The sequence below is a fragment of the Pomacea canaliculata genome, linkage group LG11 (genome assembly GCF_003073045.1).
Source record: "Pomacea canaliculata isolate SZHN2017 linkage group LG11, ASM307304v1, whole genome shotgun sequence".
Taxonomy (NCBI): Eukaryota; Metazoa; Mollusca; class Gastropoda; order Architaenioglossa; family Ampullariidae; genus Pomacea; species Pomacea canaliculata.
The window spans coordinates 1,979,616-1,995,659 of NC_037600.1; the positions used below are offsets into that span (position 1 = coordinate 1,979,616).

A 16,044-nucleotide genomic window follows, 5' to 3' on the forward strand; every position below is an offset into this window, starting at 1 on the left:
CATTGCAATTTAATGTAGCATAGCTGCGCTGACGTCGTAAATCACGATGAATGTTCAACTGAAAGTTGCGAGCATCGAGAACACACAGACACGCGTAGCAGACGACAAGACTTTCGCGCGCGCGCGCATCAAGGGAGACAATAAGTCTTGTGATTATCGTTCTTGGGACGTGCAGCTCTTCGTGTGTCTCGTTGTTGACATGGACAACAAAAATATAAATACAGAGTAAGTCTTTTAAACTGGATGAACATTGCTTCTCTTAAAAGGCCGGTGATGTCTATATGCTGTTAATTCTCTTTTATACTTTATTTAATTGTCTTGTATTGGATCTTTGGCCATATGGCAAGTGGCGGGTAATTCTGGCATTTCGATTTCGCGTTGTTGCACGAAAGAAAGGAGGACAGTGTAGCTAAATCTTTAGTTCTGTATGAAGCAGAAAATCTCTTAGAATATACTTGGTTAATATACCATCTAGTCAAATGGTGTGTGTGTGGAGGGAGGGGGAGAGAGAGCAAAAGCGATAAAGAACATATATAAGTGTGATTCATATTTCAGAAAGAACGGAGGACGGTAAAGATGAATATTGTACAAGTATTTTTCTTTCAAAGCCTGTATTTGTTAATTATGATCTTTGTTGTTTCTTGTTTACCCATTCACTGTTTTTTTACTGTGTCACTTTTAAATCACCTTCTCAGCTTCTCTTCATCATATTGTACTGATACCATCATCAAGCATTATGTTAAGATACAAAATAACAAAACATTACTTATACAGATTGGCCATGGAACACATCAATAAATTAAGTGCATATAAACATACACGACAGTATTTTTAAAGTAAAATTTTAATTGCATTTTTTACTGTATGGTCATTCCAGCAAATTCAGATTGGTATTTGCTTTTGCTTTTGCTTTGTTTCAGGTTCCCCTCTAGTCCAGTTTGTCGAGCGACAGGAAATGTGTGCTATCCTATCCCCAGACCATCAAGCTCGTTGTCTGAAAGTGTTACACAGGTTAATCATTTTCACTGACATAAAAAGTGGGCACATTTTGTTTATTAAGAACAAAACGTTAAAAGATGTTGCTCTATTTTACATAACATTGTATTTTGATATTAATTTATATTAATGTTTGGTATTCTTTTCAGAATTCTGGTAATTTGACTTCAGCAGGTCCAGAACTGGTACAAAGCCTGGCAAAGGAGATCAAAGAGTTAGAGGGCCAGTTGGCAGAAGTTGAAAACCAGATTGAGGAGCTTAGACAAGAGTTTGTATTATTTTTCTTTACTCTTTGCATCAGTTTATTAGTTATCTTTATTTTCAAATATTTGTATGATCATATGTACTACACTGGAATATTTATGTCTTTGATCAACTAGAAAGTTCTTTTTAGCTCATAATAATAATGTTGATTTATATATCACCTTACCTCACCATCAAAAATTGGCTCAGAACACTTTACAAAAACGACACAAATAATAATAGCTGGTAAGGGCTTATGGTTGTTATACGAATATATTTGTAATATGGGAGGTAATTCCTGAAACCAAGGATATATTAATGATTGTGAGCAAATGAAAAAAATGGAAGGATAAACACACTTCTCTTTGGGAGTGCTGTCAACTGTGTGGACAAAGACAGATCCAAAATCTAAAGAAAAGAAGAAAGAAAAAATAATGAAACAATAAAGTATACACTTGCAGAGAAATGTAGATGATTAAATCCCATAAAGTGAAAAACTTCAGACAACACAGCTAAAATTTCAATGACAATGACCATCTTTATTTGTCCCAGTGGGCAATTTGAGCATGGGAGGGTGCTCTAGTTACAAAAGTTAGAAATAAAAATAAATAAAGTTTGTTACAAGGTGCAGCATTAACAGATGTCAACAGTGAAAAATATTAGCAAATGAAAAAAAAGGGCAAGTGACAATTTTATACATGCTTTCTATGGTATCCAGGGATACTCACAAATTATCAGTTTAATAAAAACTGTGTTTCAAACAGTTCTACATCATTTTATCGCTCCAGTTTATTTGTTAGGTTAAGAAAAATATCTGTGTTTGCTTTGAACTAATTCAATCATGATCTCTGCCAGATTTAGGTGAGTGTAGACCTTCAAAATAGAACTGTCTAGTAAACAATTTGGGTAGGCCTACCTTTATGTAAAGAAACAGAGTTTTAGCTATTGCATCTAGTTAATCAATTTACCCAGGTCACATAGGCCAGTGGTTCTCAAAGTGTGGTCTGTGGACCACTAGTGGTCCGTGGGCATAAGTCAGGTGGTCCGCGGCTGCAGTCGTCATATGTCAGCAAAGTGATGTTTAAAGTGGTGCAATCCTCGTATTAACATTTTAATTACAAATAAGGAGGTAGTTTTATGTCAACTTATTACTATACTACTGTCACAAAAGTACATTGAATTTTGAATTGTAATGAAGCAAATGCGGCAATTTAAATTTGAAATTCATAGTACAGAATGATTTTTAGGCCTTGGTGGTCGGCCATATTTTGTGCTTAAGTAAAGTGGTCCGCGGTCCGAAATACTTTGAGAACCACTGACATAGGCTAACAGACTGGGTAAACATGCACCATGAATATGAGCCTAGATCTGTTGCATTAGCCACACAGTGCATCTTTTGAGTGCATTTTGGGTCTTGAAAGCAGGTGCCATGTCTGTGTGTGACAGCTTGATGTGATGTGTATGATATCTTAATTTAGTTCTTTGACCTAGTTCTTAGTTTATTGACGGCAGGGAGGGGGACATGGGAGATGGCTTTTTTTTTTTCCTCTCTCTGTTCTCATCTCATGTTTTGCATTTACAGGTTGTTTTGTGGTATTTATCCTTACTCTTTTTTTGTTAATGCATATTGATGTTACTAGTAGGTGGGAAAAATTGACTTTATAATTGCCATTATTATAATTACAGTTAGTTTTCACTTATAAGTGGACCATTCTATAGACCAGTGGTTCTCAAAGTTTTTCGGACCGCGGACCACTTTACTTAAGTAAAAGCTATGGCGGACCACCAAGTCCTTAGTAAAAAATAATGCGGACCACCAAGTCCTAAAAATCACTCTGTACTATGAATTTCAAATTTAATTTGCCGCATTTGTTTCATTTTAATTCAAAACTAAATGTACTTTTGTAAAAGTAGTATAGTAATAAGTTGACATAAAACTACGTATACCTCGTTATTTGTAATTAAAATGTTAATAGGAGGAATACATCACTTTAAACATCACTTTGCTGACATATGACAACTGTCAGCCGCGGACCACATGACTTATGCCCGCGGACCACTAGTGGTCCACGGACCACACTTTGAGAACCACTGCTATAGACCTTTATGCATAACGATTTTTATGTGATGTAAATTTGCCTTTAATCGCCCACATAGCCTTCACTAAGACATACACATACCTTTATTAAAGTCGTAAAATGTAGACAACAAATACAGTGTTCCCTCGCTACTTCGCGGTTCATCTATCGCAGATTCACTACTTCGCGTTTTTTTTGAGTGAAGTATCGATCGATATTTTCGTGCTGGGAATTATCGTTCTACAAAATACCATAGATACTTCAACAGGAAAAAGACAAAAAATGTAGCTATATTTGTATTTCTATTAAAATACCATGGTTATTTTGTAGATAGAAAGAAAGAAATAATTGTGTATGAGAAATCCATTGCTATGCGTAAGCGACGAGCCATGATTGTTATCTCCCATCTCGCAGCCAGTTCGCATCAGTTGTATCCCCCGCGATAAACGAGGGAACACTGTACTGTACCATGTCTGCAGCCTTGTTGGAAATAACATTCCTCTAAATGCAGCATGTTTGGGATAACTTTGATGTTTGCAGACCATCTTTTGCATTTTAACCTTCTCAGGACCTGCTGAAATGATTGATCTAATGAATCTTTTTATGCTCAGTTACTGAGCCACTGATAAATGTGGACACACAGTTGACTGGGTGTTTAATTAACCCAACCAGTAATACCAGTAATGACATACTTCTAAGCACTTCTGTATTAAAAGAACTCACATCTGGCCTCCAATTTTCAGAGGAGCTCACTATATTCCTTCAGTGTCCTTTAAATCTAATCCTGCTATTGAAGTGTTACTGGCTACTTGCCCTTCAATAGAAATATTGGAAGCCACACTTGACAAAAAGACAAAGACTCTGGACAAATACGCGCCAGTTCATTGTTACCATCTCACTGTCTGCACTGCATGAACAATGCTACACTCTCATTAACTCTCACTATATTGCTCCCTCGATTTCAAAAATATAATCAGGAACCTCACCTACTATAAAATGCCACTCAGTTTATTTTAAAACTTTACATTAAAAGTTATTTTATTGCTTTAGGAGTACACTTAAAATGATTAAAAACTGAAATAACTATACTCGGGTAAACAAAATTTTTTAATATTTGAGTAGAATGAAGAGAAAGATGACATGAGGATCAATACAACTTTATTCATTCACAAGGGCAATTCATGTCTTCCGTTTTTCGGCATAATTGTGTGTACGCATGGATTAAGAGCCATTCTTTGTTTTCACTATTTAGTGGGGAATGTTATGAGTCAGAAACTGAATGTTTCTATTTAGAGGATGAGTCTTTTCTCGTTTCTGTTAAAAATGATAATTAGGAAGATAGAATAAAATTGTTCATCTAAACCAGACCTGGGCAAAGGCCGGCCCGTAGGCCGCATCTGGCCCGCCTCCTGTCTCTGACCGGCCCGCCCGCCAGTATATATATATACTATATATACAGTATTGGGTAAAACTGAGTTAACTATATTAGTCCAGCCCTCTAAAACCATCCCAATTTCTCATGGAGCCCCTTGGGAAAATTAATTGCCCACCCCTGATCTAAACTGTATGACCACTAGTCATGACTAAGAAACACAAGCTGAACTTTTTGTTTACTTCTTATGGTCACTAGCAATTATAATATGTCAGAGTATTTTTACAAAGAGTACATTATTATTTCGATTGTGATTGCTTTTAATTAGAATTCGAAAGTTTTTTAGCTTTTTTTGTCATAATGTTCAGTGCGTCAGGATTTTCGGATCCATCCTTTGTGTAGAACTGAACTTTAAATATCCTTTACAAAAATTTAATAAATATTTATTTAAGATATTAGAAATGTGTGTGTGTTGGGGAGTCTTTCCCTCATGTTACTACATGGATAAATTGATAATTTTGTAATTATACCAAAACATTTTAAAAAATTCATTTTCTTTTACTTTTCGTTTTCTTTTTATACCTTGAAAGTTTAGTCACATTTCTTTAGTTTGGTATCAGCTAGACCATATTTATTATGACTTTGCATTTGCAAAGAAGTTTATTATGGCAAAACATCACACTGAAAAGACTGAAGTAAGGACCTTTTTTCTTTTTTTTTTTTTTTTTTTTTTGAAACAAAAAATGTATAACTCAACCACAGGTCACTTTCATCATTAGTGAAGCCAAAACCTCATATTACAGTTCTCAGCTCTTTCTTTTTTTCATTTTTTTTTTTTTTAAATAAAGTTGTATATGTTGTATGGGCACTTGAGCAGGAAAACAGGTCCCCTACACTTTTCAATTATCGTGTCAGCCTACTATTATTTTCTGATTTCTTCTTGAGCAAAGTATTCAAGATATTGCTCTATCTGGCTAATCCAGGTAGTTTTGCTGACAGCCTAAACACTGCATCTGCTTCTGAACACTTGAGTCCCTTCGAGAAGCACCTCTGCTCATTGTTCTTTTACCTAACAGATGTCAAAGAAGTCAAACCAACTAGTTTCTTGCTGGGTCCTTTTCCCATCTCCTTGCTGGTTGAGTGGATTGACCCACTTGTGCCTACTATCACCAACATCATTAATAATCTGCCATCTGGTTAACTTCCACCACCATTAAAGTCTACACTAGTAAGACCACTTCTTTGGAAAATGGCTCTGGACCAAAACAACTTAAGGAAGTATCATCCACTGTCAAATCTCACTTTCCTCTCCAAAATCTTAGAAAAAGAGCTCTTAGTATTTTTCATTGATCACTCTTTGTTGTCCTTTCAACATTCAGCATACATCCATCATGCTGCACTGCTACAATTTATAAATGATATCTTGTTTGCTTTATCTCAGTGGGGTATTCCTTATCAACAGTCATGCCATTTCCAACCAGTCACTTGCTGACAAGTAATTTAAAAAAAAGACTAAATATAGAAGACACAAAGAGGAATCAGGGAACAATTCTACACTGCCTTTTTTAGTTCAAATCATTGAGCCTGTTCCAAGTTTTCATGAGGGCTTTAAAGACTTTCTTATTTTGGAAATGCATCTTGTAGTAATTTCATTCTCACTGCAATCATGTGTTGTCCACGGTTAAGATATATGTGTGTGTATACTATGTTCTCCCATCCCTTGTCATGTGAAGTGCAGAGAGCCTGGCCACATACATGATTTGTATGCATTATTATTAACAGTAAATGAATTCATATAATGCTATATTATTATTATGTGTTTGTGAAAGTGGAGGCCTTATTGCTTTTGGAAAATAATTCATAGCAAGGGTTTTTTAAAATGCTAGATATTAGACATTTAAAATTGTTGCTTTGATTCGGTCAGTCTTGTAAATCCCATTATCATCATTGTTGTCATCAGCGGTCTGGAGGAATCTGAGCTAGCTGTTCATATAGAGAAGCTTCATGAATACAACGATATCAAAGACACTGCACAGATGATCCTTGGTCACATAGGTATGTGGTGATTTTGATTTTAGGAAGAGTTCATCTTGCTTGTCATAGAAATCAGCATTTCTTCTTTTAGATGTTTATATTCTCTTGGTGATATCGGCATTGATACAGATAGTAATAATTCTTTCATCTGTTATATTTTTACTTAATGAGTTAGCATTCTCAGACCTGCAATATTTTCACAAGTTTGCATTTAGCGATCAGTTTCACATATGCTAGGCATTTCCAAAAAATGAATATAAGAAAACACATTTTCTGTAGACTTCATATCATTGGTATCATTAAATGTTTAGTGTATTCTAACAATTTTGTGTATTTTATTGTATTATATATACATATATCAAAGATGAAAAAAAATGTATGATCCATACTGCAGGTTACTTTATTCAAAAATTGATTCTAAAATTATGGATCCTCTCTTCCTGTCATATCCCCTTTCAAATGTCAGACTTATTTAACACACCATTGTGGGTTTTATTTCTCTTTCTTTCTTGAATTATTGTACTTAAAAATTAATTTCCATAAATTTTCATATCTGTTCCAGCAACCCTCCAAGGTGTAAGAGCCAGAGATTTGTATCCACAGTATGGGCTGGAGCTTGATGACTGACTCATCCTTCAGCTACTGCATCTTCATCATTGTTCACCCTTCCATTTTTATTTCAGTATTTATACATTACCTTGTATATAAGTATGAACTCTACTAGTCAGGACAAATAGTCTTTCCGCTTTGTTAATAAAATTAACTGTGAATGTTCGAAGTGCCTTTTCCTTAAATGTGTCTTCTGTTACAAGAATGTATTAAAATATGTGCATAAAGCTGAATTACCTTTTCTTTATTTGGATGCTGAATTTTAATACTCCAAGGCTTAAAAATTATGTTAATGTGCTCATATTGACAATGTTTTGTCTATAGAATCAGAGTCTCCTACAATTTAGTCACATTGAGGCATACAGGAAAACCTTCGTTTATCATCCAGCGATAGTGCTGATTTTCTTACTTTCTCAAAGATGTAATTAAATGTTCTGCAAGTAAAATCTTTTCTTCCATCATGATCTTTTATTACTTAGCTGTACAGCACTTGCCGCCTCCATGACCTTGATTGGTGTTTTTCACAGTAATGATCCAAAGGTATAGTTTGAAACATAACCTATTCAGGTCGTTAGTGGGTGAGGTGTTAGAGACCTTACTTTTTTGGGGGGCCAGCTTTATGTAACTGTGATTCCCATCTCCTCTTCCTCACTGTCTTACTGTCAACAATCCTTTATGGAGTTGGGTACTCATTCCCGCCAGCTGGGTTGTCTGGGAGAAGATTGCTGTGCTACTGGATGTCAAACCAGCACAAATTCTAAGAATGCCATTGCTCTAGCCTCTCTGCTTCCTCTTAATGATCCAGAGAACTTGTGGACCCTATCCAGAGTCTGCTGATAGCCTTCGACTTCCATAGACCAGGCTGTTTGATCTATAGCTATAGATCTGATGATCTGCTTAAATATTAGTTTTCTTCTGCTTTCTGGAACCAGGAAGTGTGGCTTCCAGGTTTGCCTCTTATAACCAGTAACACAAAGGTATTTAGCTTCTATAATGAATCTCAAGGGTTTGTGTCTGTTTTATAATCTTAGTTTACTTCTTACGATGTAGATCAGGGGTGGGGAATGTTTAGCCTGCAGAATCATAACACCAGGCCCGCCAAAACAACCCCAGATTTCAGTAAATCTAAAAGTTTTTTCATAGCAATACAAATGTATATTAAAATTAATAAAAACATAAATTATGAGGAACGTCTATCGTGGTATAGACTGGGCACATAAGAGTACATAATGGGACAGGCACATATGCTTCTTGTCAGCTGCCTGTGGCTTTTATGGATATGCTTGGAGAATTATGCATCTGTCACCTTCATCCCAAGCTGATGGTAGTAGACCACTTCCAGTTTGATGTTGGCTGTTGACACAGGTAATGTTCTTCAACCAAATCGACTCGTACAATTTTTTTTTTTTAATTGTCGACATTGTTGTGTACCTTTGAATATAGATCATACCAATATATCCTTTCTTTAAGTCCAGAGGAAGAACAACGCAAAAGCCTTGGCTAGTAAAAACTAGTGTTTATTTGTGCGTGTGCATATCTGTGTTTATCATGCGTGTAGACTCCTTCAACAGGAGGTATGTGTGTACTAGTCATTATTATTATTATTTCATTGCACAACCACAAACAGAAAATTGTGCATTAGGAAAAATATTTAAAAATCGTTTTGTTACTATCAACTTTGCCTTCTGTAGGAACTTTTTAATTATAAACTGTTCCTGGTTAAAGGATCAGACAGGTGTGATTTTTTTAATAATTTTCCCGTAAGAAGAAAAGTGTTTAACAAAGGTAATGGACATTTCCATGACCTTTCGGTCGCTGGGAGTTGCTTTCATTCCGAGGATTGTGCCAATCTTCCCTTCCTCATAGTCTTTGTTCAATCCTCTGAAGTTCATCACATGACTTTTTTTTTTTAGATCATTAGGAAGTGAGGCATTAGAGACCTCAGTTGAATTCCATAAGTAGGAAAAAGTACACTATCCCGAAGACAGCAGCCCAGCAAATGTGCAAAATTTTTGCCTTGGACTCTGTTGATTGAACCACTTGGCTATTTGCTTCAACTACAATCTATTAAGATTTAAGCTGGATGTAATTTTGAAGTTTGCATGTGTTTAGTGCTACTTGCGTGTTATTCTATTTCTTTAATAGGCTTAGACTGTTTTTGAAAAGAACTGGCACCATAAAATAATTAGCAGTGATCGGCATTTATTCTACAGCTCATGAAAGTCATCTTCAGTGTTAAGTACCGTAAATTTTGGACTATAGGCCACATTTTTCCCCCAGCTCTAAATCCTGCAGTTTAAACAGTGATGCAGCTTGTTTCTAATTCTTAATTTTTCAATGAGCTCCATGTAGAAGTGTGAACTGTTCACATTTTTAAATCAAAGCCACGTACAAATGAAGCATTCAGATCATTTGCTCAAGCACACACTATCATGCTGAAACAAAATGACGATGCAGCTTTCAAAATGATCAACCTGGCCATTGTATATATCTGCAGCTTATTTGTGAATAGAGATTTTAATTTAGTGTGCGTGGCTTATATACAGGTGTGCTCAACAGACCAAAATTTACGGTACTAAACCGAGATAAAGCATTGGTTGTGGATATTCATTAAGATTTAGATTCTGCATTACAAATCCAAACTGCCAGCATACTCTATGTTCCCTATTTAAAGTTCTAAGATTGGTTAGTATTAGCAGAGGATTTGACTCTACATTCAAATAGCTAGTTACTTAACTCTTTGAACCAAAATGCTGCACAAAAGGGAACATAGTCTGGTATTTAGAAACCTTCACCTACCACTCTAGTTCTACATTTGTCACATTATGTACAAGAGGTGAACTTCAATCTGTTCAGCAATGCATAAAGTGTATGCATTTGGAAGAAAGCACACCTGTATCATTCAGCAACATATTGCTTCAGCAGATTCTAAATTTAAAACTATTTATGTTGGAAATTTGGTGTTAAGGTCTGAATAATGTAACATATCTTAATACCATATGCTTGTACATGCCTTTAAGTTCCCAAATACACTATGAAAGAAATTATTTTTAATCAGGCTTGCCATCAGGGGTCAAAGTGGGTAGACCAAGTGGAAGCATCTTGTCTCTGAAGCAATATGCAGAAACTACAAACAATTGTTACATTACTCTAGGACATATTTGCCACTGCATTTTTACTACAGCCCCAGTGGTAAGGCTAGGGTGTCTGGACACCATATTATAACTGCAAAGACAAGACACTTGCTTTCGAGTACCCAATATGTCCCAGAATGACATACCCTTGCTTCTAAACAAAAGCCCCAGATAGTGACGCACTTGAGATAAAAATATCCAGACAGCCTGAAGATGCAGGTTGAGTTCAATACAGGCCCCAAATATACATTTATGTAGACTGCTAAACAGTAACACATCAACTACTGGCAAGACATGGTGTTAGGCATAGCAAGGCAGATTGTGAAAGAAATATTTTTGTTTGAATGTGCTGCACATCAACTTGCCAGGCTAATCAAGTAGACAGAAAGGTGTCTGAGAACTTTAATCATATCACATGCCATGTATAGCGGACCATTAAAATCACAGCACATGTGTTACAAATCTTAGGACCTATTGTGTCAAGCAGGACAATTGAAGTACAAGACTGCAAAAAGTGTCGTGTCTGTAACATAAAACAGAATGGTATGAAGTGGATATTTCATTATCCCTTTTTTGCACTTAAGCATCAGGGACAATACTGTACTGCTTGCCTTAAATATTATGGTTTCTTTTCAGCGACACGACACGCTCTAATCCCTTGTTGACTTCACCTGCTGTCCTGCTTGAAGCATAAGGCCTTTAATCTAATCAGTGCTTTTTGGAGAGGACTCTTGTTTGTGGTCATGTTCAATTCACTACTGCACCGAGTTTAGCTCAGAGACCATGTTGATTTGACTTTTGAACACTATTTAACCCATCCAGTCTAAAACATTTCATTACAGATATTTCATTCTTTAAATAGTGCTCAAAATTTTAAGATGTGCAACTATGACACACTTGCCACAAATCACTGATCTCGGATATAGAAGCATTTTTTGCAAGATTGATTTTAGAAAGTTGAACCCAATGCAAGTAAAGGACAAGTCAAGAAAAATGTAACAAAAAAGATACTAACTCCTGACAGCTCAGTTTGTATTACACTTCTATCAACATTTTCCAACTGAATTCTTGAATACACTTTAGACACGTTAGTTACTGCTTGCACTGTAATCCAGTGGCATACAATAAAGCAATACTGGAAAAAAACTTCTGCAACTAATGTGTGCAACTTCCTTGCATGAAATGGCAAGAACAAAACAGCAATAAAAAGCAAAAAAGGAACGTCCCCGAGATATTCTTTAATGATGAAATGTATATAACAGACTTTCTACAGTGACAGTAACATCCTGACTAACTCTCAATTTGGAGTATTTTTCCCTTCAGACAAGAGAGGAAAACAGTTAAAAAATAAACAGGAAAGAAAGGGTGAAAACAAGATGCATAAATTATGATGGTATCAACCATGTTGAAATGAAACCATAAAATGAGATGGTGCATTGGAACACACAATATGGTTATTTCCCAGGATCTAAATTTGTCCAAGTGATACTAAAAAAAAAAAACAAAAAAAAACCTTGATGATAACATTAAAAAAACGACTGTCTGTAACTTGGCCTCACTTCTTCTTGGCTGCTGCCTTCTTTGCACCTTTCTTGGCACCTTTTTTAGTGGCCTTCTTCACTCCTCCTGCAAAACCAAACATACCCACAATCAACATAAGGTCAATGATATGTAAAATGATCAAACTTAACACACACACACAAAGATAATACATAACTTAGCAATCAGTTTACAAACCTGGTTTATTTAATCTAATTAGAAAAATAAAAAATCAACTCTAAAAGAATATTAGATTTTATTTACATGATATGACTGCACTATGTTCTACTGAAAAACTACTACCATACCTGCTCTCTTCTTTGGAGAACCTTTCTTGGGCTCCTCTGCAACAAAAACAGGTTTTTATTTAAAAAGCATGAATCATCTGAAAAGACCATAATGCTTTCCAATAAAAACTTGAATTTCCAAAACTAATCTTGTATAATGCAAATTATTTATCAAGCAAAGCATTGTCCCTATTTGCTTTGCCATATCATTATGTAAAATGCAAATATGGATGTCATAAAAATCTGACATTAATATGACTACTTTTTAGCTGACCTTACCCCCTCCCCTCCACAAATACCTGTCTTGGGGGTATCTTCTGCATCCCCAGCAGGTGTCTCTGCTGCAGGTGCAGCAGCTGCAGCAGCATTGGCCTTTTTGCCCTTTCCTTTTGTAGCTGCCATTATGAAACTGACTGTGAGCTGTGTTCACTTTTCTGTAAAATACAAACACAACTAAGCAATATTTGATTAGGAATGAAGCTTTTCTAATCATAACATTTGAAGATAATCTACCAAGTGTCTGCACAGGAAGCAAACTGTCCAATCTGCAGCAGGCAATACTGACCACAAAGTAAATGAGAAACATACATCAACATCTCAATGTCTATTTATCTTTGTTTAAAGACAGATCAGAAGGAAGACTGAATATGCCATAAACAAAAAACCCATATGAATAAAAAATACTGATGATCTTTCATACTGCCTATTCCATTGTAAGCTTTAAATCACCGGTCAATAGCAACAAATTGCAGCATTGCATCCAGGTTTATTTGTTGGAAATAGATGGAGATAAAATTAAAGGAAGCACACAGGTTCTCTTAAGCAATTTGATTCCAAGCAATAGTGACAGAATAATTTGTGTCAAAAACTGAAACAGTATGCTAACTTAGCAGATTCCTACAGCAAACTGGAAGTAGCCCAAGCATTTTAAGTTTTAGAATATCACTGCTTTATAAGCTTTACAATATTGATAAACTAAATGCACAAATAGAACTGGCTGAAATCTCACTTATATGGAAAATATTCCATAACATTTTTCCAACAATTTTCGCACTTAAGGCCTTCCAAAAAACTTCTGCATGCAGCCTCCTAACTGGTAACAGCAAAATGCAGATATATGTTGCATTAACTCACCAGATGCTAAAAACCTTACATGCCACCTTTTTTTAAGCTGGTGTAACATGAACCTTTTTGAGGTGGGTGTGACCATTAAAATAAATTATACACCACATTCCTACAACATTTGAAGTGTATTACATTATCACAGCAGCCTTTTCACTATCACTGAGCTAAAGTACAAGGTCTAAAAATCAAATCTTAAGATGGAAAGCTTCGTACCTACCTGTAAGCTAATAGCAACCCTCTTCAAAATCCTAGACTATAATCCCCTTAACACCCAGCTTAAGACTCAAAATGCAAGCAATTCAAATTTATATTTAAGATGAATCTCTGTCCTTAAACATTTTTTATTATCTGCAAACAGCTTTAGCACTATCGTTTTAGATGTCAAGAAGTGCCAGGAACATTCGATAATTCAGGAAATGCATAAGACTTCTGTATGACCCAGTAAAAAAAAAATTAAAACGAAATCGTATGTGGGAAGCCAAGCTGTACAAATTATTTTTTAACTTCGCGGTCATGCTGCCAACTGCGGCTACACGTTACTTGATAAAACTTAGGTTCCTATACAACAGGCGCTAATACGCCATCTCCTGGGTGATATTTCCTCACACCAATCGTGAAACCACAACCCAGCAGAAGCACGAAGTGCCATGCTTTCGTTGGATCGCCATGCACATTAAATTCAAGTCAGGCGCATCTTAACGGACATCATAACATTTGCGTGTTGCCCAAAATACAACATGACGACAGATGATGTACAAATGTATTTCTCACAGACCGCAGAACATTGCCCGTGATCAAAAATACTAAAGCTCACAAGCACAACCATTTCCCAATATAATTTCTGAAGGCTTCAACCATTCTTTCCCAGCTGGGTTTTCATTATTCCACGGATGCAACATAAATTCTTCTATAGAACTCTACCGATGATGCAACATAATTTTTTATACAATCATCACAACATATACACGACTTTATAATTTTCGGAGCGGGCGGGGAAGTTGCGACGATCTAAAGGCAAAAGCAACAAGCCTGCTTGCGCGCTCAATACGAGAAAATGGCGGTCCGACAGAAACGGCGAAAACTTTGACTGCAGCTCTTTATTTAATTCTGCTCTCTTCTACACACGAATAAGGCCCAAATTATAACAGACACGAACCTGTGGGTATTTCTTTCATAAAATGATATTACGGCCTTGTTACACGAGTTAATAAAACGAAAACACTTACCCTTTGTTACAGTACCTTTCGCCTGTAGCTATCGGGGACCGATCCCGCTTGAAAACGACGCTACAGTCCAACTGGGGAAGCGCGGACGTTTTTGCATGACCCACATTGAGTCTACCAATGAAACGCGAGCTGACAAATCAAATCTGCACTTCACCAATGAAAGAAGGGTTTATACTAAATCGGTGCAAAAGGTTTCCCTATGACAGAGTCATCTGATTGGTCCGCACTGATGTCGGATCTGAAAATACCGCGATGCAGGTCATTCAGGGGAGCGAATTTCGTGGTCAGCGATACTAGTTTCGATGCTTAAAACCGCCGATATCCCGCGCGCGCAATTTAATAAAGTACCGGAACAACAACAGCAACAAAAAAGGCGGGCTCGTACTTGTTGATTCATCCTATTTTAAAATTTAATCACTAAGTACTTAATCAACTTATTTCAAAGCCTTATTTGAAAATACGTTTTTTTCTTCAAAGAAATGGGCTTAATTATGCAAACATTCAGCAAACCAGTGTTGAAAATGTTAAGAATGCACAAGATGCTGATTTTTTTAAAAAGGCGGTTAGGTTATTTTTCTTTATCGTTGTGTCTTAATTTTTACTTTCCCTATGCATAATATTAAGCACTGATCGATGTTTTCAAACCCAGACATTGCAGATGTGATTTCTCTTTGATATTCTTATACACATTTTAAACACGAATTACAGAATGTGTCGTCTGCAATAATGCTTATAAATGTGGGGAGTGTCGACTCTCCAACTAAATCAACTGAAACAGGAGGTACCAAAAAAATAAATAAACAACGCCTCATTGCAAGACCAAAATAGATGAGAATAAGCGTTATTTCCCCGTTTCTAACGCTATCTCAATTCTGTTACAGTGGTCGAGAACAGGAAATTATGTAACACAAAGCGTAAGCCCACAGAAAAGGAACATAAAATTGCTAATGCCTCAAGCCTGCCACCGGCGACTGATGTACAAGGGCTTTGCTGCTCTTCTTACGCTTATCTGCCCTTGGGGCTCTGTCGAAAATCAAATTGAACGCTTAATCAATAATAAGTTCTTCAAACTATCGACATTACTAAGTTTTCTGATACATTTAATTCACAAACACCATACATGTGTGTCACCATACATAATCTCGGTTTGCGCTGTACGTACCAAGACTGAACAGTTTCAAGATGGTGTGCAGAGCCGCAGCAGATTGTGCGAAGGTTTGCCAGTTGTCGCCCTTGATGCGTTACGTAGCTAGAGGCTGCTACTCGTTCATGTCGAAGTCAACACAGTCACTATACCGAATCCTATTTAAACACGTTCGTAGCTTCTTGCTTTGCTTTTTAATAATTATAATAATAAAAACAACAAAAACATCTCAAATCACCAAATAAAGCAGCTCTAGC

The 16,044-nt window shown here is 36.2% G+C and overlaps 1 protein-coding gene and 1 long non-coding RNA gene across 3 annotated transcripts; one reads left to right on the forward strand and one right to left on the reverse strand.

Annotated features, from left to right (window-relative positions):
* Nucleotides 1-112: 112 nt before the first annotated feature.
* On the forward strand, nucleotides 113-11,010 carry LOC112575415 (DNA repair protein SWI5 homolog). 2 transcript variants are annotated; one of them, XM_025257279.1, is made up of 6 exons: nucleotides 113-225; nucleotides 556-570; nucleotides 921-1,011; nucleotides 1,146-1,264; nucleotides 6,650-6,744; nucleotides 7,286-11,010. In XM_025257279.1, exons 1-6 carry the CDS (start codon nucleotides 200-202, stop codon nucleotides 7,348-7,350), a joined length of 411 nt encoding a protein of 136 aa, XP_025113064.1. In that variant the 5' UTR covers nucleotides 113-199; the 3' UTR covers nucleotides 7,351-11,010. The 2 variants fall into 2 exon arrangements, with proteins under 2 accessions (XP_025113064.1, XP_025113065.1); XM_025257280.1 differs by lacking the exon at nucleotides 556-570 and having other exon boundaries at nucleotides 126-225.
* A 675-nt stretch (nucleotides 11,011-11,685) lies between these two features.
* LOC112575416 lies at nucleotides 11,686-14,791 on the reverse strand. Its single transcript, XR_003101630.1, has 4 exons — nucleotides 14,644-14,791; nucleotides 12,592-12,726; nucleotides 12,314-12,349; nucleotides 11,686-12,092 (listed from the first exon to the last, which is right to left on the reverse strand). It is a non-coding gene; the product is annotated as an uncharacterized LOC112575416 (long non-coding RNA).
* Nucleotides 14,792-16,044: the final 1,253 nt, after the last annotated feature.

What these genes read in the sequence shown, in the direction of transcription:
- LOC112575415 (XM_025257279.1), top strand. Translation starts at nt 200, where the DNA reads ATGGACAACAAAAATATAAATACAGA. An exon ending in ATTGAGGAGCTTAGACAAGA is followed by an intron (nt 1,265 to 6,649) that starts GTTTGTATTATT and finishes TGTTGTCATCAG; the next exon opens with CGGTCTGGAGGAATCTGAGC. An exon ending in GATGATCCTTGGTCACATAG is followed by an intron (nt 6,745 to 7,285) that starts GTATGTGGTGAT and finishes TATCTGTTCCAG; the next exon opens with CAACCCTCCAAGGTGTAAGA.